This window comes from Fukomys damarensis, unplaced genomic scaffold, assembly GCF_012274545.1.
Source record: "Fukomys damarensis isolate Sample0158 unplaced genomic scaffold, DMR_v1.0_HiC HiC_scaffold_11, whole genome shotgun sequence".
Classification (NCBI taxonomy): Eukaryota; Metazoa; Chordata; class Mammalia; order Rodentia; family Bathyergidae; genus Fukomys; species Fukomys damarensis.
This window is the reverse complement of record NW_022900923.1, coordinates 7213190-7239315: the sequence shown is the minus strand read 5'-3', so window position 1 is coordinate 7239315 and position 26126 is coordinate 7213190. Positions and strand designations below refer to the sequence as shown.

The following is a 26126-nucleotide window of genomic DNA, read 5'->3' as shown; positions in this document are numbered from 1 at the left end:
AGGGTCCCGGGATTCTTGAGCTGTGCCCAGCTGACGAGCTTTTGAAGATGGCACAATAACCGTCCAGTGATGCCTGACCATGACAGCACAGCCCTCTTAAGCCGGCAAACCAAGAGAAGAAGAGTTGACATTGGCGTGAAAAGGACGGTAGGGACAGCATCTGCATTTTTTGCTAAGGCAAGAGCAACGTTTTTTAGTGCCATGAATCCCCAAGGTTCCGAGCAGGATGTTGAGTATTCAGTGGTACAGCACGCAGATGGGGAAAAGTCAAATGTACTCCGCAAGCTGCTGAAGAGGGCGAACTCGTACGAAGATGCTATGATGCCTTTTCCAGGAGCAACCATAATTTCCCAGCTGTTGAAAAATAACATGAACAAAAATGGTGGCACGGAGCCCAGTTTCCAAGCCAGCGGCCTCTCCAGTACGGGCTCCGAAGTACATCAGGAGGATATATGCAGCAACTCTTCAAGAGACAGCCCCCCAGAGTGTCTTTCCCCTTTTGGCAGGCCTACTATGAGCCAGTTTGATATGGATCGCTTATGTGATGAGCACCTGAGAGCGAAGCGTGCCCGGGTGGAGAATATAATTCGGGGTATGAGCCATTCCCCCAGTGTGGCATTAAGGGGCAATGAAAATGAAAGAGAGATGGCCCCGCAGTCTGTGAGTCCCCGAGAAAGTTACCGAGAAAACAAACGCAAGCAAAAGCTGCCCCAGCAGCAGCAGCAGAGTTTCCAGCAGCTGGTTTCAGCCCGCAAAGAACAGAAGCGAGAGGAGCGCCGACAGCTGAAACAGCAGCTGGAGGACATGCAGAAGCAGCTGCGGCAGCTGCAGGAGAAGTTCTACCAGATCTACGACAGCACCGATTCTGAAAATGACGAAGATGGAAACCTGTCCGAAGACAGCATGCGCTCGGAGATCCTGGAGGCGCGGGCCCAGGACTCTGTGGGGAGGTCAGACAGCGAGATGTGCGAGCTGGACCCCGGACAGTTCATCGACCGGGCGCGGGCCCTGATCAGAGAGCAGGAGATGGCAGAAAACAAGCCCAAGCGAGAGGGCAGCAACAAAGAGAGAGACCACGGGCCAAACTCCTTGCAACCGGAAGGCAAGCACTTGGCCGAGACCTTGAAACAGGAGCTCAACACTGCCATGTCGCAGGTCGTGGACACCGTGGTCAAAGTCTTCTCGGCCAAGCCCTCCCGCCAGGTTCCTCAGGTCTTCCCCCCTCTCCAGATCCCCCAGGCCAGGTTTGCAGTCAATGGGGACAACCACAATTTCCACACCGCCAACCAGCGCCTGCAGTGCTTTGGCGACGTCATCATTCCAAACCCCCTGGACACCTTTGGCAACGTGCAGATGCCCAGTTCCGCAGACCAGACGGAAGCACTGCCCCTGGTGGTCCGCAAAAACTCCTCTGACCAGTCTGCCTCCGGGCCGGCCGCGGGCGGCCACCACCAGCCCCTGCACCAGTCTCCGCTCTCGGCCACCGCGGGCTTCACCACCTCCACCTTCCGCCACCCCTTCCCGCTCCCCTTGATGGCCTACCCGTTTCAGAGTCCCTTAGGTGCTCCCTCTGGCTCCTTCTCGGGAAAAGACAGAGCCTCTCCCGAATCCTTAGACTTAACTAGGGACACGACGAGCCTGAGGACCAAGATGTCATCTCACCACCTGAGCCACCACGCTTGCTCACCAGCACACCCACCCAGCACGGCCGAAGGGCTCTCCCTGTCACTCATAAAGTCCGAGTGTGGCGATCTTCAGGACATGTCCGAAATCTCACCCTATTCGGGAAGTGCAATATCCTTTTGTCTTCCTTTCAGGGAAGGAACAAAAGAAAGCGCAGCAAAAGGGCTGCCCAAGAGGCCAGCTCTGAACGGTGTGTAGGATGAGGGCGATCAGTGGCAAGAATGAAATCTTCCCTGTTGTCCAGACAGACAGGCTCTTAGCAGTGTGCAGGTGGCCCTTCTGCTCACAAGAAAGTTTGGGCCTAAACCATACTCCGCCACTTTCTCAAGTTGTTGATTGCTTCCAGGAGCTGGTATCTGATGCATTTTCCCAGCAGTGTGGTTTTTTTCTTCTGCTCTTCCTGTATTCATTTTCATTCTCTCTCCCTCTCTTTCCCTCCCCTCCCCTCTTTCTTCCTCTCTGTAGATGCAGAGATGGCAAAAGAAAATCTCACTGTGCACACTGAATTCTCTCAGACACTTCATAAAGACAGCATATCTTGTTATGGAGTAAGAACAGTGTTCAGATCTGTAAGAGTCCACTAAGGAAATCGTCACCCCTCAGCTTACCATGCATCCCAAGTCTCCCTGTCCCCATAATGAGGCCCGATTAGATCTCAGGAAGGGCACTTTCTTAATGGGAAGCTGCTAAGCTGTTGCAGTGGGAGAAAGGCAGATATGGGTGGGAGTTAGAGTCTTTCTTTAATTTCTAAGTTAGACTTTTTTCTTTAAGGAAATACACAGGTACTGATGTATTCACAGGGCATCAGCCTCTCTCGCTCACCCAAAGTCTGTTCTTTGGGCCTGGTGCAGCTGCTTCTATGCATGATTAACCTCTGCTCAGCCATACACAGAAATCTTTTGTCCTAACACACACAAAGCAAATTATTTTGGAAAGCAAAGGAGCACAATTAAATATAAAACTCAGCGCTATTCGACTTAAAAATGGCTCTTTTTCTGACTTCTTTAAATTCTGATCCTGATCTTCACGTGGAGATGCTGATTCTATTTTTTAGTAGACATACCCTGAACTCCCGATATTTTTAACTGATTTATTTTTCTCTGTAAATCAGTCTTTTCCTTAAATTTTTAAAAACTCTTGCAATGATTGGTCATTTGGGGTAGTAGAATAGTAACATTTGGGGGCAGGTGGAGGCATGTTTCTTATATAATAAATTACCAGATGGATGTAAAATTTAGCAGTTAAGTTGGCTGTTACTAAATCGAGGATTTTGAGCAATCATCTTGATGACTAGAGACTGACATTTTAGTATTTGAGCCCACTCCAGAGGCTGCCACGTAAGTGTGAAGTCCCAGCTATGGCAGAGATATGTTGTCCTGCGTCACCTTCCCTGCCAGCTCTCGGGAAAGCAGGGAAGCCTTTCAGTGAGGTGGACTGAGCCACAGGTATGAGACCCCTGGGCACTTAAACATGGAGTCACTTTCCTTGCTGAGGAAGAAGAGAAGTCAGTCAAGGGAGAAAGGGAAGAGAAAGATGCTGAGGTCTTCGGTCTGAGTCTTGGCTCAGTTGCTGATTTAACTTCAACCTTTCAGAGATGTAAAGATCAGTGCACCAGTCATAAAGCTGCACTACACCAAACACTGTGCCTTAAAAATATTATAAACAGGCAAAAAACAAAAACATTCAGTCCAGATGATGGGAAAAGAGCTGGTGGTGATCAGAGAGGCCGGGTAAGACACAAGGAGGGGTGAATGGGCTTTCACTCTTCACAAGAAGAGCATCTTTCAAAATTCATGTCAGGCTGATGTCTAGTGCTAGACCCTGCTGGGCCTCAGAGATCCTTGAATTTCATTCTGAAACAAGTAGGAGAGTAGTAGTGATGGTAGCCTCTCCTGTCGGGCAGAGAGAGAGAGAGACAGAGACAGAAACAAGACAAAGTTGAAAGCCAGGTTTCACAGTTCTAAAACTCTTGCTCCTGATCTAGTTTATATTCTTTAACTTAGACTTATCATTAGTACCAGACTATTCTATTCATGCCTTTCTATTTTTTTTTTTAAGTTAGTTTGGTCTTCTAGGGGGAAAAAAACCAATCTTTTACATCGCATTAAGTGTCAGCCATGAACACATTATCTTGCTTGCCCTGTCTTTCTAAATCCCAGAGGAACTCTGAAGATTTGAATGGAGAGAAGTTCCTTCTATTTCTATAGGTATCAAAGGCTGTAAAGAAAATATACTTCTCCTGCTGAGAAATAACTTCTCCTGTGCCCTACTGATAAGATCCTGTTGAGCAGTGATGGTGGTAAACACCCATTCTTGTATGAAAAGTTGGTTGCCAACACCTGGAGGGTCTTTCCTTCGTGTGGGTGGATGCTTGAGCCTCTTGCTGCAATTAATGACTGTATTTTTTGCTTTCTGACCTTCTAACCTCTGCTGCTTTCTCCTCCTCTTCTACTACATTGTACTTTTAACCATTCAGGTCATGGATGGAGAGATATAGATAGATAGCTAGATAGCTAGATAGCTAGATAGCTAGATAGGTAGGTAGGTAGATAGATAGATAGATATAGATAGATAGATAGATAGATAGATAGATAGATAGATAGATAGATAGATTTTTCCAAGGAAGAAGAGGATAGGCAAGTGACATTTTCTATAGACCCACAATTCTGAAGCGGCTGAGAATCCAAGTATTTGTTGGCAGATTGGATCGGATCCACTGGGCTCCTGTTGCTATCTCTGTATGGCCATGAGTTCTTCCTTTGATTTAACTAAAAGGGTATATATCCCAATATTCTGCCCAATTATTTGGATGAATATTTACAGATAGATTTCTCAAGCTTGGTTTGAAGAAATCTGTGGACATCACAGTGAGTGATGTTTTACTCCATCTTTGGGGATACAGGGCCATATCTGAACCTGTTGTACAGTGATCCTTAGAAAAGAGCAATAGAAGTGAATTGAAATGGTATCACTGTGATTGCCTGTGGTACATTTCTATTTTTAGGTCATGGTTTTCCAGATTGCTAAATAATTTAATTGCTAAGGAATGATTCTTCATCCAAAGGGCATCATCTGATTTTTTAATTTTTTTTTACAAACTGACCAAGATAAGAACACTTTGGTACATCAGCTTGTCAAACCAGCCCATCGTAGATGGAGCACACCAAACATACCAGTGCTAGACAAGAGCAAACTCTGGAGAAGGAAGGAACCCTGGATGTGTGCACGTTAGATCTGGATGTCAGTGCACCTGGCCAAAGAGCTCACATCTTGAATATAAAACAAAAAATGTGTTCCAATGTCTTTGCAAATGAATCTCTTTAACCAAATACTAAGTTTTATTCAAATTCCACAAGAAACAGACAGCCAATTGCTTTTCTTCGTAATGCTCCTTGCCACTCATCCTTTTTGCATCTCAAGAAAAATAGCCCTGTCCGGGCCTCAGACATTTGCATACACCCAGTTAAAGCACAAGAGCGGTATTATAAGCCATTAAGATGTGCAGGTGAAGAAACTGAGCCTGTTCCCCATGACAGTCTGCTTTTCCTACTCCACCCTTAGGACGAAGGTTGAAAATACTCCAAGATTAGACAGGAGAGTTTTTATCCAACCCCCAAAACGTGGCTTAGAAAAACGTGGAACAGTCTGCAGGAGTTGATCTTTTGCATTTTTAGGAGTCTTATGGGTCAGTCCTGGTTATTTGTGATCGTGAAGAGTGTAGATTAGTGACTCCTAGCCACCTGAAACTCCAGAAAAAAAATATAAAGTAGACTCTTTTTTAAAGAAAGATGTCTATATGCCCCATATGCCACTGATGATGGTCCTGAGCTTGGTGGAACCACAACCCACTTTGTCCCTGCCATTTGGTGAGAGAGTTCAGAGCTTGCTTCCCATCGGAGGTTGTCAGAGAAAGCCCTTAGAAAGAGTTAGTCCAAGAATAAGGAGAAAACCGAAATTCTGTAGGTTTCAACTGCTTTGGAAAATGTAAGTGGACCCAATGCATTTGCTGGAAACTGCTGTGCTGCCTACCCAGCCACTGTGCAGATTTCTCTCGGGGGGGAAAAAAAAAAAAAGAATTTTCCTTTCCAGCCTTCACAGCCTATTATTCTCCCATTTGCCTTTTTGCTGCTTCGGCCCCCCTCTGGCTGCTGCTGTTTAGGTAAGGTTATATTGTGCTTGGTAAACACACAGCACTTAGATTCTCAGGTTGTTTGGACCCCACTGTAGGATCAGCTGCACTAGCCTGCTTCTCTGATCTTTTATATTCTCGAGCAGATGTCTTTCATTAATTTATGGATTTATCATCTTTTCTTTTTTTTTCTTTTTTTCTTTTTCTTTTTTTACACCTGGCAGCTGTCTCAAGTTTCAGCAGTTATTGTCTATTTTGCATTACACATAGAATTGAATGTCATCTGTCTTCACAAAGCTATGGCTAAGAGAATTGAAGCAAAGCCACACGAGCTGAGCTGCCGGGACAGATCTTGTTTGCGTCCCATCCCCCTCCCCCACCCCCCTTACCTCCTTAATATTTATTTGTGCTCATTTTCTTTCCTGGCCTTGAATGGAGCTTAGCTCGTGTTCAGTACAGCTGTATGTTTACTGAATCTCTTCCATCGTGAGTCATTGTGCGTGTGTAAGTATCCAGGAAACAGCTAGTGCTTTCTTGGAAGAACAGTTGCTTTTCAGCACAAGCACTTAAAAGGGAAATTAACCCATTGGTCAGTTCAGATTTATTTTGAGGAGAAAAAAAGAGGATTATCTAACTGTTAGCTTCTAAATGTTTCATTAGCTATTTTTAATGGTTTATTAGAAACATATATTTTATGGGAATTTTATCTTAATGACACAATGAACAAGAGATAAAGATTTATTCTGTGTTCCATGTTAATTGATCAGTCCCAAGTACTGCCAACAGGAAGCATTTGGAAGCAAAAAACGAACTTGAGAAATCCAAATCAGAATCATTTTTTTCCCATTAAGTAAAAAGACTAAATCCCAATCAAAACATAATGAAAAAATTTAATAAAAAGAACTAAAACGTCTTAGCACAGTTTAGAAGGAAGGAAAAGCATGAGGAAGTTTTGGTAGCTCTGTGCCTGTCTGAGAAACGCAGCAAAACAGTTTGTATTTAGTATGAGACTGAAGTTTGAAAGGTTTGGGACTTAGAATAAATTAAACGGATGAGGTCACTTTCATGGATTGGTCTGAAAGAAAAGATTAGAACCCAGATCTGAGAATATGTGTGGAAGTTTGGACTTGTCTAAAACTCTTATCGCAAGGCAAGAGGACACAGCTTGCGACCATTATTCCACTTATCCATTTGGACAGATGGTCCTGAAGAGTGCTGGGCTCCTTTCGTCTTCTCTATCAGTCTAATGGAGGTGACTGGAGGGCCTTTCAGCCCTTTCCTTGGCACAAGAAGTATGTCAGTCATAAATTACCATCTTTGTAATCATTAAGGACCTCAAACAAAAACACAAGTTCAGTTAAGCTGCTTTGGCTTACAGATAGAAAAATCAAACTTTCTTTCTTCGGTGTTTATTTTCATTTCACACACACACACACACACACACATACACACACACACAACCACAATACTTAGCTCGTCTATTTGCACACCAAGTTGATCTTTGCTTAATGCCATGGGAATAAGAAGGAAATGTTAATTGGACAAATTCACAGAAGAATATTTGGTTAAACACTGTTATAAGGAGTGAAAAGTTATCAATATTAATTTGATTATGAACCTAATACCTTTCTTGTTTTCCTCTATTATTACCATCAGTCATGCTGAACTTGAAAAAAATCACTAGGAAAGCTTTCTCTTTCCTAAATGTGTTTATCTGATTTTTCTTCATAAGATGTGTCATTTCTGTTGGTTGGTTAAAGTGTATTATCTGTGTGTGTGTGTGTGTGTGTGTGTGTGCATATTTTCTTTTCTTTTTCTCCTTATTTTTCCCAGACTATCCTTGAAGAGAGAATCCTTAGAGAAGCTTCTAGAAAGGACCCTTAATTGACCTTGTGGGGGACCACATTGATTTTCTCCACGTGCATCTTCATTTCTGATAAATTATAAAGCCATTAATTTGCTGAGGAAATGGCAGGGCCAGGCTGCGGCACAGATGTGACCAGAGCCGTCCCAGCCCGGAGTCCACTGCGGAGTGCCAAGAATCCGGGCGAGAGTCAGGAAGCCGGGATTGTTATGGTTAGCCTCACTTTCTCTCGGGAACTGTTTTAGTTGCCGCTGTTTACAGATCTAAAAGGTAATGATGTTTCCAGATAAATAGGCCTTCTTATTTGGGGTAAGTGGCCATTTATTGATCTGCTAACCCACATTTATTGATCTGTTAGCCCCAACCACTGTGGCATTCTCAAAGGGGTCCCTTATAAATCCAGGCAGGCAAAGTGTCTTTGGTTTTGGATAGTTGCTTCAACAAAAGCGACACCCCCTCCCCGTTCTCTCTGCCAAAACTGCCCCTCCCAAGTTTTAGCTGTTATTTTAAAGGAAACGATTAAAAGGAGATAATAACAAGAGAGGAAGCAATAGAGTCAAGGAGCCCCACTGACTAGTACTGCCCTAAAAAGTAAAATGGAAAGCTGACACAAAGGTGTTCAAAATAACGCATGTTAGAGGCTTGCATGTGTCGGGGGGGGGTAATTCGATGTGGACCGCGGAATGTGGACAGAAGAAAGCAGCACAACCACCATTGCAAAGAAGGAAAAAAAGTCTTGTGATAAGGGTTGTGCGGCACATGTTAGGTGCATGTGTCTCCTTAGCAACAAGTGAGCATATGGATAGCACACGGGCCTAGAACCAGGGGAAGGCAGGGCTGTCCTCCCCACCAAGTAGCCGAGAATCTGCAGCTCATTTGTGCATCTTGGTGGGCACTGGCCACTTTGTCAGCGATGATCACCGTAGCCAACCAAGGCCAGGAGCTCCCAGCATTTCCGGGGCTACTTGGCGGGGGCGCCAGACATCCTGGGTGTGAGGCTGCTGTGGGATCGGAAGGGACAGGTCCTTGTTGTTTGTGTTTTTTGTTTTTTTTGGGTTTTTTTGCCTTAACCAATTGCGTCCTACATGCAGGAAGGATTGTCACCCAATCACTTGAAAAAAGCAAAGCTCATGTTCTTTTATACCCGTTACCCCAGCTCCAATATGCTGAAGACGTACTTCTCCGATGTAAAGGTAGGGACTTTTATCATTAGATTTTTTTTTCATTTTCTGTGCATGTGGAAGTGATTTGAACTCTCGGAAGATAACCGAGATGAGTGTGGAATCTGCTTGGGAGTACACCTGTGTGGTAATGGGTTGAATGCACGCGTCCTTTGTCTGAAGGTGTGTCAGCAAATACACCCCTGGTGTATGAAGATGGAACGACCCATATCCCTGGGCCACGTGGGTTTCCAGAGTAGTCTGGCAACCCTGGCTTCTGTCCTCATGGGTTTCAGTAGCTTTCTGAAAGAAAGTTCCAGTGGTAGTGGATGGTTACGCCTTAGAGAATTTTCCCCCCTCTCCACTGCCGCAGGGAACTGTTTCTGTTTTGGTTTCTGTTGGTTTCCCCATATTTGTGCCTATGAAAGCAAACTCTAGCACCTCGTTTTCCCCCTGTCGAAAAGGAGCGTACATTGAAATTCTCTATGCAGTAGCTGCTTAAAAACAAAAGTGATGATTGTCTCTTATTTACAACTTAATTTGTTGTTGATGTGGAGTACACTGAGCATAAGGAGAATGAATAAAGTGACAGATTCAGGACACATTATTCAAATGAGGATATGAAAGCTGTCGGCCTACAGCTGCAGCCTCCCCCATTCTACAGAATACTGGGACCTCCTGGTCTTGCGTGTGTGCATATGCGTGTGTGTGTGTGTGTGTGTGTGTGTGTGCGCGCGTGCATGTGTCTATGTCTGTGTACGGTTTTAAGTAATTGCATCAACTTGATGTTGTGTTAATCATCTGTAACTTTTTAAAACATAGATTGGGTTTTGATGATAATGACATGCACGGTATCATTATCCAAGGAACTCGATAAACATTACATTAGCTGAGATTACTTTATTAGGGTTGGGTGGTTCCCTCCACCCCTCTCTGCCCACCCCCATATGTACAAGTTCTTTCTGCCACGGAGAACTCAGAGGCTGCCAACACACGCCCGCTCTGTACCACTCCCCTCCACGCGTATGTTCTGTGCCCAGAGACCAACTTGCTTCCCGGGCCCGTTTTGCAAGCCAACTCACTTCGGCTTCCTTCGCCGATGTTTCATTTGGCCTTATAGGAAAAGTTCTGTTTCCCCTCCTGCTTGCTTTTGAGCCTTTTCTCGTCCTCCTTCCTCAGCTGTCCGCCCGAATTGGAGGGCGTGTTTTCTCCTCTTTCAGGACCAGCGGTCTGGGCAGGATGGAGCAGGTAGAGAAGGTCAACAATGAAAAGGGCTGGCTGAGATGGCTTCCATGCACAACAGGCTAAGAGACACAGGAGGACTGGAAGAGGCACTGGGCTTTGTAGAGGGGACATCTAGACCTGACCTGTGCAAGGGACTCAATCAGCTCAGCAAGCACTGGGCAGCTTCCAAAGCCTGGTCGAAGCTGTCAAAGTTTGTCTTCCTGGGGATGCTCCTAGTACTTTGGTTCTAAGAGACGAAGCAGAGCTCTTGTGTGCTCACCCACTTACCCACACTCACTCATATGTCCCCATTTCCTCCTCCATTGCTCTTAGCACAGTCATCAGCAATGTGGTGAGAATTAGCGCAGTGGCTTATATTACCTAAACAGCACCTTTCATCCAGAAGGAGGCCAATCTCACAGACCGCACAGCCGGGGCCCACTCACCCACCCCTGAGATGCAGCCACCTGAGAGGAGGAAGCAGCGGCCACCTGACCCGCGCACCCCAGCCCCACAGTAGATGCAGACACCGGAAACATTTGAGTTGTGTGTGCGCCTGCGTGCGGGGGAGGATGCCCGTGGGGGAGGTTATTGATCTGCAGCTTCACAAGTACCATGCAGTGGAAACATTCCCACTCCTTCAGAATGCATCTAGTAGCTCAGCTTTACAAAGAGGTACCTGCTCTGCATAAATAATAATTAATTATCTGGTTGAAGATTTTATTTTTTAAAAGTGTTTGTGTCCAGGTTACGGATTGCATCCGTACCTTCATACTGGAAGAGAAGGCTGTTAAAGGGTATGTGAGTTTGGTGAGATTATAGCTGTCCACCCTAATGGAGAGGAACCTGTTGGACATGCACAATACAAGGAAAATCACTGAAAGTCATGTCTCTTTTACTTTTAGAAGGAGTTACACATTTTAACTTTCCTAATTACGTTTTTTTATTTGAATTTTTCATTTGAATTTCATTTGAATTTTTTTCAAATGAATTTGTATTTCCTGAGCTAATACTGATGAGAGTAGGAAGCCGAACACAGACGAGTGGCGTAGTCCAGGAATGGTGGTCTGGACTTCTAGGAAGCAATGGAAACATTCTGAGATTTTGTTAGTGTCACGCATGCTTCTGAATTTGAATGTTGACCGTGCGTGCCAAGTACACACCTAGGGTACATGTACAGTGCTGCATGTAGTATGTGTGCAGCGAGCTACATGCAGCTCATTTATATCTCTGTTGACCTAGGGAAATACACAAATGTGGATACGTCTTCATAAGGCTGAAAGAGCTATATGTGAACGCACACTTCAAAGCTTTATTTTGGTCAGGATTTAAGAAACCGCTGCAGGACTGAACGGTCCCTAGAAATGAGAAAAGGGACCTTCAGATATTATCAGCCACAAAACCCTGTTTTGGGAATCTTAAAAAAGACATACCCATGTGGGTGTGCACCAAGTGACGCTGGTCCTACTAACACGAGCCTCGCTTTGATTGTGGCCACATTCACGGAGGACAACTCGTAGTTCTAACAAAACATGCTTCTCCAAATCGGAAAGTCGTTTCCCTCCAAATAGTGATCAGAAGTTAGTTTTGCCTGCACATAAACCGAGAGAGATGGCATGGCAGAGAGCATTTCTTTCCAAAGCCGTAGCGGGTGGTGGTGCTGGTGGGGGCTGGTCCCCAGCCAGCTCTGAAGGTGGCGGGGAGGGGAGCTGCCCTCCTGGCATTGTTTTCCAGGAGTGGACACGGGGCTCAGTTCTCCCCCAGAGAACCCACTGGGGCTGGAGGGAGATGCCTTTCAATCACCGAGGAAGGAGGAGATGTGGGGGGGATCATCTACATGAGGCGCTGACACCGTGGCTTCTGCAGTGATGCTGGATCTGAAGGCGAATCCCAGCTCGACTTACTTTACCTCCCAGAGTCAGGAGCTCCATGTTCTCACGGCGAGTCCAACTTAATTCCCTCACGATGCTATTTCACCACACACAAAGCTCGGCTCCTCGGGGCTTCAGATCGCTTGAGCAGGGCAAGTGTGCAAAAGCAAGAGAGCTGCCAGGGGTGGGGTGGACTGCACCGCTTCTCTTGTTCACTCCTGGGTGCTGATTTTAATGTGCAAACTAATAACTCCTGAAGCACTAAGTACAACAGATTCGGTGTCATTTCAGCTTTGAAGAACAGACGCTCACAGCCTTCGAAGCCAGCTGTGTTAAATGATGTATCTCCTCCTCCACCCCTCGAGTCAACCGCTGCCTAGCCAGATTAAGGTGTCAGGTTGATTTGTTTTATACATCTTTTGACCATGCTCATTGAATATTTAGGAAGTTTCTTCAGCCCATATTGAAGCTGAGATGTCCCGTGGGAAGCATTAATCAAAGTCACAGAGACTCGTACACTGTGGAAACACAGGCCCTTTATTGTAGCGATTAGTTTTTGCAGTAACACATTAACACACTACAGAGCTTGCCTTTACAGAACAATTGATTCTTTTCTTGTGAGCCACTACACAACGCGGGAAATTAACTCTTTCAAGTTTAACACTTTTCCTCCCCCGGTGCAAATATCTGGAAAAGAGTTGGCTTGCTTTGCTTTTGCTTTTAGCCAGGAGCGAACACAGTGGATCGCAGGCCCCTTCTGGTGGAGGGGAGCCCTACCCCGCAAGCTGTGGTGCTGGTCACTTGCTTGCCCCATGTTTGGGGCCTCTGTTGTTTCTGGCCATTCTCTCTCTCTGGTATTTCCATTCTCCAACAATACGCTTTAAATCTCCCTTTATGTCCCATTCGTAAATAATGGCAAGTGCACTTACTTTTTTGTCCTCCCCCATTAGGTCATTCATGACCATTCTAGAAAAAAAAATACCCTTCTATTTTTTCCTCTACAGTACTCTCGTCCATATGAGACAATGTCTTGTAACAATACAGAAGCCTAATCTCCATGTCAAAGCAATTTTCATTCCCCAGTGCACAGCCTGCTATCATTTTGTAATGTTTTGTTTCTTATTCTAAAAGAATTAAAAAGGAACAGTAAGCCATCACGGGGGCCTGTAGTCCTTATCTCAGTGTCTGGAAATTTGGACAGTGTATTTTACTGCTGAGATAAAATGGAAAGAACTCCAAGTTCAGCAAATCGTAATGGGTTTAAGTTCTATTGAAATCGGCAACCAGAAGATCAGATAACGGGGGTCCTTCAGTTGTCTTTTTAATCGGGTTCCCCGCGAGGCTGAATAGAGACAGAGCAGGCACATAGAGTGAAAATATAATTCTTGGATAGGTTAAGTACATGTTTGAACTCTTGGAAGCAGAAGCGATTTGCTGATGACTTAATCATTTTCTGGTCAATTATCTGTAAGGGCTCTTGCAACTCCATGGCAATTATGATGCAAGTTGGCCTTTTGGGAGAAACACCAGTCTCCCTGCTTCTGGTTCCTTGTTACTCCCCTTCTCTGCCATAAATTTTCATTCAGTTATTATCTTTGCTAGTATAGAAACAACTTTCTGTGTAGTAATTACGGCCCCGATACACACTTTAGCTGTCATCTTGCGGGAGTCTGGATGTTCTCATGGCCAGTTCGATAAGTGCTCTTTGTTGATTTTTGATGAATGTACGTCTTTTTCTGGGGGCCCAGGGAAGGGATGACAAAAGGCAGGGGGTGTCTGTCAGGCCGCCGAATGTAAAGCTTTGGATTTATTGGTTTTGACTTGGCAAGTTGAGACGCATCTGTGCTTTACACAAACAGAGGACTGTCAATAAGGATGGTATCATTTGCAGCACACCCAGGAAGACATCGCCATTGCAAAGGTCACTGGGAAACCTCGGTAAACAAAGTCTTAATGCCTAACCATGTTATAGTAACTTGGCATTTTGAAAACATGCAATAAAGGCGATGTCTCTGTGGTCTGTGGACTCTTAACTGCGCTTCCCCAGTGGCAGAGGCCTGGAGGGAAGAGGACATGGGTCTTAACCAAGGCTGGCTTGCTGGGGGCAGAAGAACAGGTACCAAGGTCAGAGCAGGACCACAGCAGAAGCTAATGCTATGGGCAAACAGGAAGCGAAGTTAGAGCCAGATGGGCGTGGGTGGGGATCGCCTATGACCAAAAACCCAGCGGGGACGAGATTCCCCCTGTTTTGTCAGAGAGTCATTTTCCTGGGCTGAAGGAGCTGTGATGTAGCGGTGTGAACTCTCATTTTTAAACATGCAGATCACAAAAAACGTAGATCACACTATTGGTACAGTTACGGGGCTCGACGTCTTTTATGCTTGAGAGTGACAACTCTTCCTAGACTCTATAGCTTGGAGAAGCGTGCAGATGCGTTCTGTGCTACTGAAAGATGCAAGTCAGTGTTATTTTTTAAAAGATACTCAGCTCAAGGAATGTCTGACTTAGTATGTGAGTTTTGCATTGGAAATGTGGAGGACCATGATGTGATTTCCATTACTGATCCATTTTGTCATAATTCTCTAGGTATATCCTGCCTCTCCTGCTGCCCTTTTGGTGCAAAGGCTTACGTTTCCAAGTACAGAGGAGAGAGGGACTTTAAAACTGTGTCAAATGTTTAAAAACATTAATGAACAAAATGGTGATATTCTTATTTTTATCAACATTTGAATTTAACAGTTCAACAGATGCATTACCTCTCAGCTCATCAAGTGGTTTAGCAATTTCCGCGAGTTTTACTACATTCAGATGGAGAAGTACGCCCGTCAAGCCATCAACGATGGGGTCACCAGCACAGAAGAGCTGTCCATAACCAGAGACTGCGAGCTGTACAGGGCTCTGAACATGCACTACAATAAAGCAAATGACTTTGAGGTAGGAACTAATCTTCATTTTTTTGGTCATCTCCCTTTTACCTTATAAAAAATTTGATTTTCTTTATAAATGTTTCCCCCTGGGTTTTCATGATGCATTCCGACATAACCACACCAGCAGAGGAACATGTAAAGCAGCACGGTAACCCTTCCCCATCAGAACCAGAGGGAGTGGACCCACTTCTATTTCTGGGCCCATTCCCTGGCTCTTTAGCCCCACTGAGTCACAGAAGTGTGAACTGAAGAGTACACAGAAAAAGGGCAGCAAGGAGCAGATACAGCTTGACTTTTCCTCGAGGGAAGAGGTCCCTGCTCCCGTAGGCCTTTTCCAAACTCAGATTCTGGGGAATCAGTAGAGTTGCTGCTATATGTTACATGCAATGGTAGTTACGAAAGTTGTTTTCTGAAAAAGTATAGAACTGTTGACCAGGAAGTAATCCCATGGTTTCTAATCTGAATCAACTTTCACTTCCTGGACAGCAGAAATGGTAGGAGGATTTACTGAATGTACATCAGAAGAGATCCATCAATATCTTTGGCAAGGTGGTTTTCCTTTTGTTTTTGCGGTTGGGGGAGGAGAGACTCAGGCATTGATTTTGTGTGTGTGGATATTCCCAAGCGTGTGGCCCTGTCTTCTGTGCTCTAGATGGTCTTAGGTGTATCTCCAATATGCACGCTCTAGACACTCAAGAAGCAGCGTGGGCCATTCCCACAGCCAAGGGACTATGCGTGAGCTGTTTCTGTACAGCTACTGCGGTACCTCAGCACACAGTTCTCGGCACTATGCGGTGGGTCTCAATGGGACAATGCTAGAAAATCTCCCAGGACTCACAAAGGCATTTTGCTGAGCCCTGTGCGCTAAGGCAAATATCACTAGAGGTGGCAATGTGGCCAGAGCTCTGTAGACCTAAACCCCCAGTGAGGGAGACAGACAGACTGGGGTAACACAGTTGGTCCATTTTTTTGTGTCTACTTGGCTAGACTCTGTGCCACCCTGAGGGCAGGGCTTTTTTCCCCTGCATTTGCTTTTAAAGGGATCTTCTGTCAATATTCTTGCTATGCTCCTGCAGCTAGATACCTAGGAATACCCAGAAAGTCTTCATAAAAGAGAAGGGCACATTGGTCTGACCCTGGGAATAAAGGGACCCAACCCCTCCCTGCTTTCTCATTTCTTTGTCCCTTCTCCTTAATGTCCTGGGCAGTGCAGGTCCGTGATACCAGTTTATAAAGAGCAGCGTGTGAGCTTAGCACCTGGGTTGATTTTCCTTGAAAACGTGAACGATTATACTGTGAGCTACCTATGTTCCTCTGCAATTCAAGACCAACGTATTTCTGGCGAAACGTGTTGTAGATGAACTTTTTTCTTTTCCTGAACACATTAAAAGGAGAGATTCTTAGAGTGCTGACCCACTATTCTAAAATCGGTATTTTTGAAAGTCTCTGTTGTAACAGAGCCCTGGTTTGTTATGTGACCGGAACACAGGCACATTTCTTCTAAAGCTAGAGAATGTGGCCAAACATTTTAAAGACATCTTGTTAAGAGTTTCATTTCTTTCCCTCCCTTTCTTCTGCTGTGCGCTAGTAAATTATTTACGTCACATTATGACACAAATCTTCACCGGGCAGCACACATCAACCTTCATAAAAGAATTGCCTGCAATTCATCAGCTGATTTCTGCATTTCTGCTGTGTAACGTGCTCAAGGCAGCAAATCCTGAAAGTGCACATTAGGATTTGCAGAGCTGTTTAAACCTTACCTGGTTGGAATTTAATCTCCTACCCTCTGCACAAGGACCAAAATGACATAAACAGGGGACACTGGCATCGAGACGCACCCAACAGACAAGCTGCTTCATTTAGCCTCGTCTAAGTCCTCCTCTAATATGAGTAATATCTGATATTTCTCTCTGTGGATCACAGCCACTTCCAGCCAGGCCACCCCTACTTTATCTGCAGTGTCTATTTTAAGACTGCCTTGCAAGGAGCTCGGGGCCTGGGCTGGAATTTTGTCACTTCACATGTGACTTTAGACAAGTTATTAGCCTGCGCTGGGCCTCATTCCCCCTTTACGGAAACACAGACTCTTTCCAGAAATGTGGCAAGTGGAGTTTTTAATTTAGCAAATTCGTTGTTAGCAACAACAAAAGTCTCAGATAAGGGGGTCCTTTTTTTCTGTGCCGTGGAGCAGGGAGGTCTCTGCTTCAGTGAGATGCTTCCAAACTGCGGTCCTTATCGCTAGCGCTTTCCCAGCGTGCACCGTGGCTGCCGGCCAAAAGTGGACCGGCCACCTTGAGCCAAATACCTCAACTGATAGTGTATATGCAGTGCTTCTCTTTTTCACTAAGGTTTCTTAAGATCGCGTGAAGCAGGCTGTGGGTTAAGAATGAGCAAGCCGAGGGGATGGCAAAGCAGAAACCCTTTTCAAAATCTTCCAAAAGTCCCAAAGTGTGGTAGAAAGAGTGAAGCCATACCTACCTGCTACTGCCCGAGGAGCCAGTCAGTGCCGAGGAATACATTAGCTCACCTGAGAAAGAGTGGGCCGAATAACAGAATGTCTTGTTGATTGCACATTTAAATCTCTTCATCATCTCTTTATAGCAACAATAAAGTGGGGCTAACATCTATTGACCGTTTGCCAGTGTTCCAGCCATTTTCTGAAGTGTTTCACCAATATTAACTTACGTACATGGACAGTAATAATGACACTGACATTAACAGAGTAAGAAACAATCCAGTTTGATTAAAACTTTATCGTTTTGAGATTTATTCTAAATGGACACGGGCAAGCAGAGCCAGGGTTCACGAAGATCTTTTCCTTTGCCAGGAGGGTTTTCTTCCTTCCTTTCTCTTCTCTACCCCTTGGCTCTTCTCAGCTGCCCACTCCATCTGCCTTGGCAACTCTGTCACTGCTCGCCCCTCCCCTCTGGTCCCTGCTGCTGCTGATGGCTCTCCAGGCTGAAGAGGTGGCTGACCCCTGGCCTACGGGAAAATAAAGCAGATGGGGAAGGTTTATCACTGGCAGAGAGGGAGTGGCTTGCGTCCCTCTCTTGTGGACCCTGCATTTCCTGGCTTTCATGAGTCAGAACCTTCTAAGTGACAGGAGAGCTTGTTCTGCCTTTTGTATCAGTTTACACAATTGCCAAGATTCTTGGCACAGCGTCCAGACTTAGGGTGGTGAGAGTTTGAGACGTCCCAGGGGACGTGGAAGAAGAGACATTGAAGGGGGACGGAAAGAAACGGGCAGCACACTTTTGGGCTGTGCTAGAGGGAAAGAAGCTGCCTGCTTGGCACGGGGCGGGGCGCCTGGCCTGGAGCGTGCAGCAGCAGAGGTGTGCCCGGGAGGGGTGTTCAGTTTCGGGCCGCGTCTCTCACTCCTGCCTCTCACAGTTGGTGAGATTGGCAACGATGCATTTGTCTTTCCAGGTGTGATGGTATACATCTCCACGCTAACCAGGGCTTCCAGAAATGTTTGTTTTATTTTTTCTGGAGAGGGGAAGGAGCTTTGGCATTCCTTCTCAGTTTTTAAATCATTCGGATACTTCTGACTTTAGGGGCAGATGAGTTGTTTTTCATTACGTTTTCTTCCCCCTCTGTCTCCCTCCTGACTGAAGCAGAGCAGGGAGGTCAGGGTGGCTGTCAAGTTTCTGAGGCCAGTTTAACAGCTGTGCAACGAACTCAACTCCTATCGCTCACAAAGATTAATTGCACTAAAAAAGCAACCCAAGCCCCCCAAGATCTGACTGCATCCCCCCGGGTACAGCTGAGAAAGGAAAATGATGTGGGGGATCAGTCTGGGTAGAGATGGAGAGGAGACTGTGACGGGCACTTTCATCAGGCACGGGGAGCTCTCTCTCGGTCCCGGGTGCCACGGCGTTGCATCCCACAACCGCCACGGAAAGTCAGGGACCCGAAAGTCCCCTCAGTGCCTAGTCATTTACCTCTGGGCTGTGTCTAAGCTGCCGGAACAACTAATCTCTCTTCCCCTCAGGAGAGGCCTGGATTTGGGTGGAGGGGGAGGTGAGAGGTTTGGAAATAAATGGAATAGAGAACCTGATTCTTCCATCCATGGGCTTGGAAATGTCACTCCCTGAGGTGCCCATGGGAACAACATCCTCAGGGGGAAATGTTCCACGTCAGCATCCAGGTGACACGTGACAGGCAAGGGGGGCCCTCCGCAGACCCCCTCATGTAATCTCTCACTTTCTTCTTGAAGACAGAAAATAAAAAAGCGGCGCCCCTCCCACGGACACCCCGACTGCATATATCCGCACACCCTTACCCCATACATCCTCTCCGTCGTGCCCCCCTTCCCAACCCGCTCCCGCCTGCCACCAAACCCACGTTTAAGAAGATTTAATATATTTGGAAGTCTTTCATTCACATTGTCATCTCTTTAAAGAAGAATGAGGACAGGTGGATTTAGGAAGCGCTTTCCTCTCCTCCAAACAGATACTTAAATATGAGTGATCGCTCGGCAAGCTGGCGCGTGAGCACAGACCGCTTGCCGCTCTTGCTGCCTCTTGGCTGGGCCCTCGAAGCCCGTGCACGACGCACTCTTGGTGGGTGGTGAGGAGGAAGAGAAACACTTAGCATTTCTTCCCTTGCCAGTCTCACCATTGACAAGCCAAATTGATCTTTTAAGCGACTAAATGAATGTTCCCTAAATATAAGCGCACACGTGGCTGTCTGGGAGCGTATTCCTTCCGCAGAGTGATGGCCTGAGATGGAGGGAGAGCACAGGACCCGCAGCAGGCAGGAAGTAGGGCTGGAGGGTGGGGGGCTGGGGGTGGCACCCCGAGGGAGCGCGGGGCTCCATTCTGCGCCACCGCCCTTTGAGAGCCAAGGTGTTCATCAGTATAATGAAGCGCCCGTTGATTTATCGTCTATTTGGTAATGTCAATGCATTTTTAGCTCCCCGTGTCTTTTTTGTCATTGGGTTATATTCAAGCACAGTAAGAGCAACTTTAAACCCTTCTTACTCAACAGCTGTATTAGTTATAGCATTCCGTGACCTTTCTCAAACATTCTTAAAGAAAAAGATACAGCGTAATGTCGCTTTACTTCGCTTATTGTCCTTTGTTGGGGTGAACAAAGCGTTTTCTGCAGTGGCTATAGCACATAATTATACAGCTTTCAATAGCAGTGTCTTGGCGCATATCAAAGTTCAGAGGAGCCTTTAGAAAAAAAAAAAGATGTTTTGTGGCAGCCCAGGGAGGGTCTCATCTTTCCTTCAGAAAATAGTTCAAGGCTCTTCTGTCAAGCTTCCCTACTTAGAGCTTTTTCTCCTCCTGCTTCATAAAGTTTAAAGGGGGTTCAGTGGAGTTCTATGATCTATTTCCTTTGAAAGATTGTTCCTCAGCACAGAGAGGCCCTTTGACTTCAAGAGTTCACAGATTCATGTCTTTAGGTATCATATGTCTGACCTTATCAGTTACTCCATTTAATGTAGGAGAAAAAGTCTCAACTCTTTGTGTTTGTCTGTTTTGCCTCTGTGAAATGATTTGGTGAAAAGACCATCCTTTTTAACACACCACGGAGAGCCCGTTTCTGACTGTAACCTACCCTGTGGCTTTTCTCTCTTTAAAAAAAAAAAAATTGTCCTTGTGTTTTGTGTATGGATGAGTTCACAGTGAGAATAGAATTATACAAGGGCAGGAGCACACACAAAAAAATCTTTTGCTTCCCTCCCTCACCTCCCGCATGCAGCCCCCACCCCCACCCCGATGATCTATCGACTCTCTCGCCGGCTGTACCCCAACAGGAGAAACATTTAGCAAACACATCGGAGGCGGCTGGGGTGCTGGACAGCAGTGGGCTTTGCCTTGCTCCAGCCTACCCCTAAGGCCTTCGTAATTAATTGTCCTTCAGAGATGGGGAAAGTTCAGAAGCAGTGTGCGGAGGGACGTCTATTGTGTGGCATTCAGCTCCCCGCTTGCCTCCTCGCCTCTTTCTCTCCGCCCCACAAAGGGTTATCAATGGGACAGGGTGCACAAGTTCCTTCTGAGAGCCTCCGGTGGTGGCTTGAGCATTGAGTGGGATGAGTCTTTGTGTTCTGCGCATCCTGGAGGCAGTGTCTGGAGGAACTCTAGCAGCCTATTGAAATCAAGCCTGTTTACTTCGTCCGGATTAAACAAACTCATTTAGCAAAACCAAAGCTGACTCCAAGTTGCCGATCGCTTTTCATGAGGCAGATAACATTTTTAATCAGGTTCTTCACTCCTTTTTCCCCCAGACGCTGTTCAGCTCTGAACTCTGCTTCTTTGTCAGCCATAGGGCAGAAATTTTCAAGATCATTCACTTATTTCTCTGCGGAGGTCAGTTTGCAACAATAAATGTTTTTGCAGGCATTTCTTTCCCAGCAGTGCATGGGCGTGTAATTCTTAAAAGGAGACTGTTATTCTTTTAAAAATCTGCCTTAAGCCAATCTTCAGGGCTGTTTTATAACATGACATAAAGCAAGTACAATCTTTCCGCACCCCCTCCCATTTTAGCTGAGACGCAGGCCAAAGAGGCTGTCAGAGAAGTCTAGGAAAGGGACAAGTGTCCAGCAATAATCATTGTATCACTCTTGCTGTTAAATAGGGGGAAGCCCAGAAAAACAAATTTAATCGTTCTTCCGAGGAGCCATTGAACTAGCAAATTAGTAAGATTGAAAATAACTGGAGGGTCCCCTCGTGGCAGCATCAAGGCTGAAAGGGGCCACATTTGAAGGAAATCTGTGTGCTTCTTCCTTGGGAGGGAGAGACCCTCAGGATGGCCACAGTCCACTCTGCCCCTTGTGCTCTTTGAAAACAATTTCACGACAGACCGTTTGGTCTGGAAAGGCAACCTGAATTTGGAAGTTGACACAACTAATATAGTCATACCAAAAAGGGGGGTCATAAAAAATTAAAGTTGTCCTTATGAATCTTTCATGAGAAGCAATGAAAAGGGACACTAGTGTAGCCAAGTCCTTTGTGCTTGGAGCTCTTCTTCCGGGCTCAGAGCTATTGTTCTTTCAGCTCCTCAAACAGACTTTCACTTTCAAACTGACAAAAATCACTTAAAAGCCAGGCAGCTGTACTAACACACCCACCTTACTGAGCGAGAGCCCCGGCAGGTGACAGGGGCCTCCTGGGAGACCTTGTTTCAAATGAGCAGGGGCGACTGCCTCGGGCCTTGCGGCTGCCTTCTCGCTCGCTTTGAGGTGGCCCATTTCACGCTAATTTGTGTCCCCTCCCCTCCAGGTTCCCCCAGATATTTCTCGCGTTCTCTTCACAGTCTGAAACGTGGACGTCCAAGACGCCATCTCCACCTCTGGTTGTGTGGTCTCAGGTTAATGCCAGTCACGAGACTGGGGAGCTGGACTCACAAAAGCCGCTGCCCCTCCTTGCCTTGTGCCTCTTGATTCGGCCTCTTGCGTGCGGTCCTGGGCTCTCCGAAGCTTTGGGACTCCCGTTGCTCCGTTGGTGGAGCTGGGGCTGGGTGGAGAACGCCCAGTGTGACCGGTCCCTGGCCTCACCTCGGGTCTGCACACAGAGGCCCTGCCTGCCCCTGGCCCTCAGGGCCGCAGCCGTTGTGGGCCAGGCAAGCGGGCCCGTGTGTGTATTACAGGCCTCCTCTCCCCTGTCACCTTGTGTACAGTCTGGTCTGTGACACTGATGGTGATTATGTCATTATTTTGCTCTGGGGGCCCTGGCACATCTGCAGAGTCCAAGCACATCTTCTTTGTTGCGCTGGCAAACGTCCCACACCGCAAATGCTTCATTAGCCCTGCTGCCGGCCTCCTTGCCAGACGCGAGTGCCCAAATCCAGGCTTCTTTCTGCTTCGTTCTTTTGTGTGGCTGATGATCATGTATTCATCTTCCTGCTTCTTCCCCATTTTCCTCGACTTCTGAACTCCAGATGGCCCAGTTTTCTTGCCCAGATCACTCCAAAGTCCACAATGAGAAGCGAGGTGACTCTTTACCCCTGCACCCCCTTACCACCCCTTACCACCTTCCCAACATCGTCCTTCCTCACATGAATAGTGGCTCTGAATAGCTCCCCACATCGAGGACAGACGTTTCCAAACTTGCAATTTGAAAAGACACCGAGTGATTGCTTCCAGTGTGTGGCAGGAGACAGGATGAGAACGAGGGGTTACTGGACATTGTTTGTCACACAGATGCTCCTCTCCTCCATCCCCACTCCTGCCCCTGCTCCCTCTCTTCTCCCTGAACATTGCCATATTTTAGCAGTCCTCCGAAAGCAGCTGAAAACGTGAGTATAGACAGTATTCGTCAGTGCTGTGCAAGCTGCAGTCGTCAGAGGCTCCTTTTCTCTAAATGGACTCTTCATCTCTCCTCTGTACTTTACCCCAATCCACTGCCCCCTCCGTCTGTCACCAAAGCCTCCCCAGCCCCCAACAACGACCTATTATTAGATACTTAAAGTGATTAACACTTGGCTGTTTTGGAAACCAGCTGAAACATTTCCCCCTCCAAAGTTGTATTCTATATATTTCCCAGGGCGACTGCTTTCTGCTGAGGTGTGCTGGCTTTTGCCTGAGCTGCTGTCACTCTTAGAGCTTAATATCTTGGGCTGTGAAGGGTGCCACACATTGATATGTTTAATTTCCCCTTCAATTTGAATTAATTGATCTGGGTTAGCGTGTGACAAGCAGCTTCCCCAGTAGAGTTGAATCATTTTTATCTCCGAACCACTGCAACATGTTTCGGAAGACTCAGTCCTTGAGTACAAGATTTTCGTTTTCTATGAAAGGAGGCAGTTCACACTTTGAATGGGGACCCTAGTCAGGTCGTTGTCCCAGATTCTAATTCAAAATCTTAGGACACAGACCTTGGGAAGGATTAAGGAAAACTCCCTCTGGTAAATGAGTCGCTCAGCGGCACCAGCTTTCTAAGATTTCCTAGCACACTGAAACTGTCCACACAAATTTGCATGAGCCCGTTCCAAATGCATATGGAGAAAAATAGTCAGAGGAGTGGACCACCCAGCCCTGGGCAGGGAGCATTTGGGTGAGGCTGGTACCTGTCATTGATTGACTCATTTTCAAATGCACCCCAGATTCCTAAATTCCCAGTATTAGATCCTTATGGTTTTATTACCTGTGGGTTTGTTTAAACCTTTTTATACTTAACTCCATTCTCAGAATATATCCTTTCTCCAGATAATGACACTCTACACTTATCACCTGCCGTGAAAACCGTACCTTCTCTTTATGACTCTTAAAGAGGCTCCCCCCAGAACTCCTGGGGGTTACTCCTTGTTATGCTATCCTGGGATTTGTGGTCAGGGTGGGAGCCATGTTCTTCTCCTTTGCCTTTCTGATTTCATCGACTTTGATCATCACTCTGTCTTAATCTTCATCTCTCCAGATTAAGGAGCCATAATCCCTTTTAAAAGCTTAATCTCTTACAGTAAGTGGGCTGCCCCTGATCATTTTAGCTGCCCTCGGTAATTCGCTTCCGGGCTGACTGTGTTGTTCAGAAGAACAGTTACAGTTACTAAGCCACAGAAAAGAGGACCAGGTGTTGGAGGCCACTCCATAGTTTGGTGATTGTGCCTCATGTGCACAAAACAGGACTCTTGTGATCGTCCCACAAGTTCATCCTCCCAGGGTGGATTTCTTGAGTGGCATCTCAATAGCATTTGCTGGTTAAGATGATGCCGCCAGACCAATGCCTCCGCCTTGGCAAGTGTTCTGGCAAATCTGTGTTGGAGGACATACCCAGTGAACTGAGAAATGGGCAGGTCCACTCTGCTTATCCAGGTGTTGTCAGTGTTTGAAGGTAAAGAGGTAGGGTATTTGAGGAAAGAGCCTGAGTCTTGACCTTGAGTCCATAAAAACGACAGATATGGCAAGACTCTGCATTTTCTTTATTCGACAGGATTCTCAGGCAGGAAACAATGTTCACTCGGGAGCAGACATTGTTTTATAGACAAGCATCATCTTGAAACCTTAGAAAATGCTCTGGGGAGAATGTCCACTGCCAGTGGTCCTGGGCCAGGACCACTGTAGAACTCAAGAAGGTTGACCAGAAACCTTCAAGTCAAAGTCTAAGCAGTGATGCCTTGGCAATTGTCCTGCTCTCTCTGTCTCAGTCTCCTTATCTGTAAAATAGGGGACATAGTATCGCCTACCTCACAGAGTTGTTGTGGGAAATAAATGAAGCCACACGAGTCTGTGAGCACAAAGTAAGGGCTGTGTGAGCATTCACACACTTTGCCGGCAGCGCCGCGTACCTGGAAACTTGCGGCTGCTACATCACCAGTAGCCCAACTATTATCTCATTTCCCGCTGACCCTAAACAGGGAAATAAACAAAGGAGCCATCTGGGAGCTCTCATCAGAATGGGGACAGATATTCAAAGCAACACTGGTTGTAAAAAGAAAACTTGATCCCTTCCCCTGTGTGTAGCAGTAGAGGACAGGCCAGGGTGGAGCTGCCCCATGGTTCTGGAGATGCCAGGGCTAGTGGAGGGGCACCTGCCTGCGGCTGCCTCTGGCCACACTTTCCTCGTTGAGCTCCACTCCACTCACCTGGAAAGGGACACAGTGCTACCCAGAGCTCTGTCCTGGCCCCGAGACGCTGTGCTTCCGGAAGACATGACATCCTGCGTTCTCTCTCGAAAGTCTCTCGAGTCCTGGTCATGAAGCAGAGCGTGCGCTGGAGTGTGGAGGCCCTGGGAATCCAGATGGCTTCCACGTGGGGCCACTTCTACCCTGGTGACTTCACCGCAGCAGCTTAATTATCTTGGTAAAAATCTCCAGGGTGCCCGTGGCAGCTTCCTCGCAAGGCCCTCTTTGCAGATCTAAGTCTCCATAGCACCCTTGGAGACGTGGCAACTCCCTCGCTGGGATGCTGGAGATTCACTTTTCAAATTCATAAGCAATTTACTGACTGCATTGACACTGGCCATTATACTTGCTGCTCGCTTTCTCTGTTGCCTTGGCTGGAGTGGTCACACAGTGATGGAATTCACTGCTGGCAGCCTCATGCCTGTGGGATTTCGAAGGAGTGGTCAGGACAGAGCAGATTGGTTCCACATGGGCCACACTTCCCCCCGGTGACCGACCGGTATCCATCTCTGTGTGGTGGAGACTTTCGGGGTAGGGTTAGCTGTTTGAGATGGCATAACTGTCACATAACTACTACTTCACACTACTGGGCTTGGTCTTTTTTCTCCCCCGAGCAACCGCATCTTTCCTTTAAGTATCCCTGGTCATGGTAACCAAATTATAAAAGCTTTTTCCATTGGGAATCTGTTGCGGGTGGGT

At 46.6% G+C, this 26126-nt stretch overlaps 1 protein-coding gene across 5 annotated transcripts in view; it reads left to right on the top strand.

The window, feature by feature from the left end:
- The window catches only part of Prox1 (prospero homeobox 1), a 47202-nt gene that overhangs the window by 7606 nt on the left and 13470 nt on the right, over window positions 1-26126 (top strand). For all 5 annotated transcript variants that reach the window (XM_010642533.3, XM_010642532.3, XM_010642529.3 and 2 more), the window contains exons 2-4: window positions 3-1794; window positions 8762-8869; window positions 14671-14865. In XM_010642533.3, coding sequence (XP_010640835.1) covers window positions 70-1794; window positions 8762-8869; window positions 14671-14865 — 2028 coding nt within the window. In that variant the 5' untranslated portion in view covers window positions 3-69. The remainder of the gene's footprint in view (window positions 1-2; window positions 1795-8761; window positions 8870-14670; window positions 14866-26126) is intronic.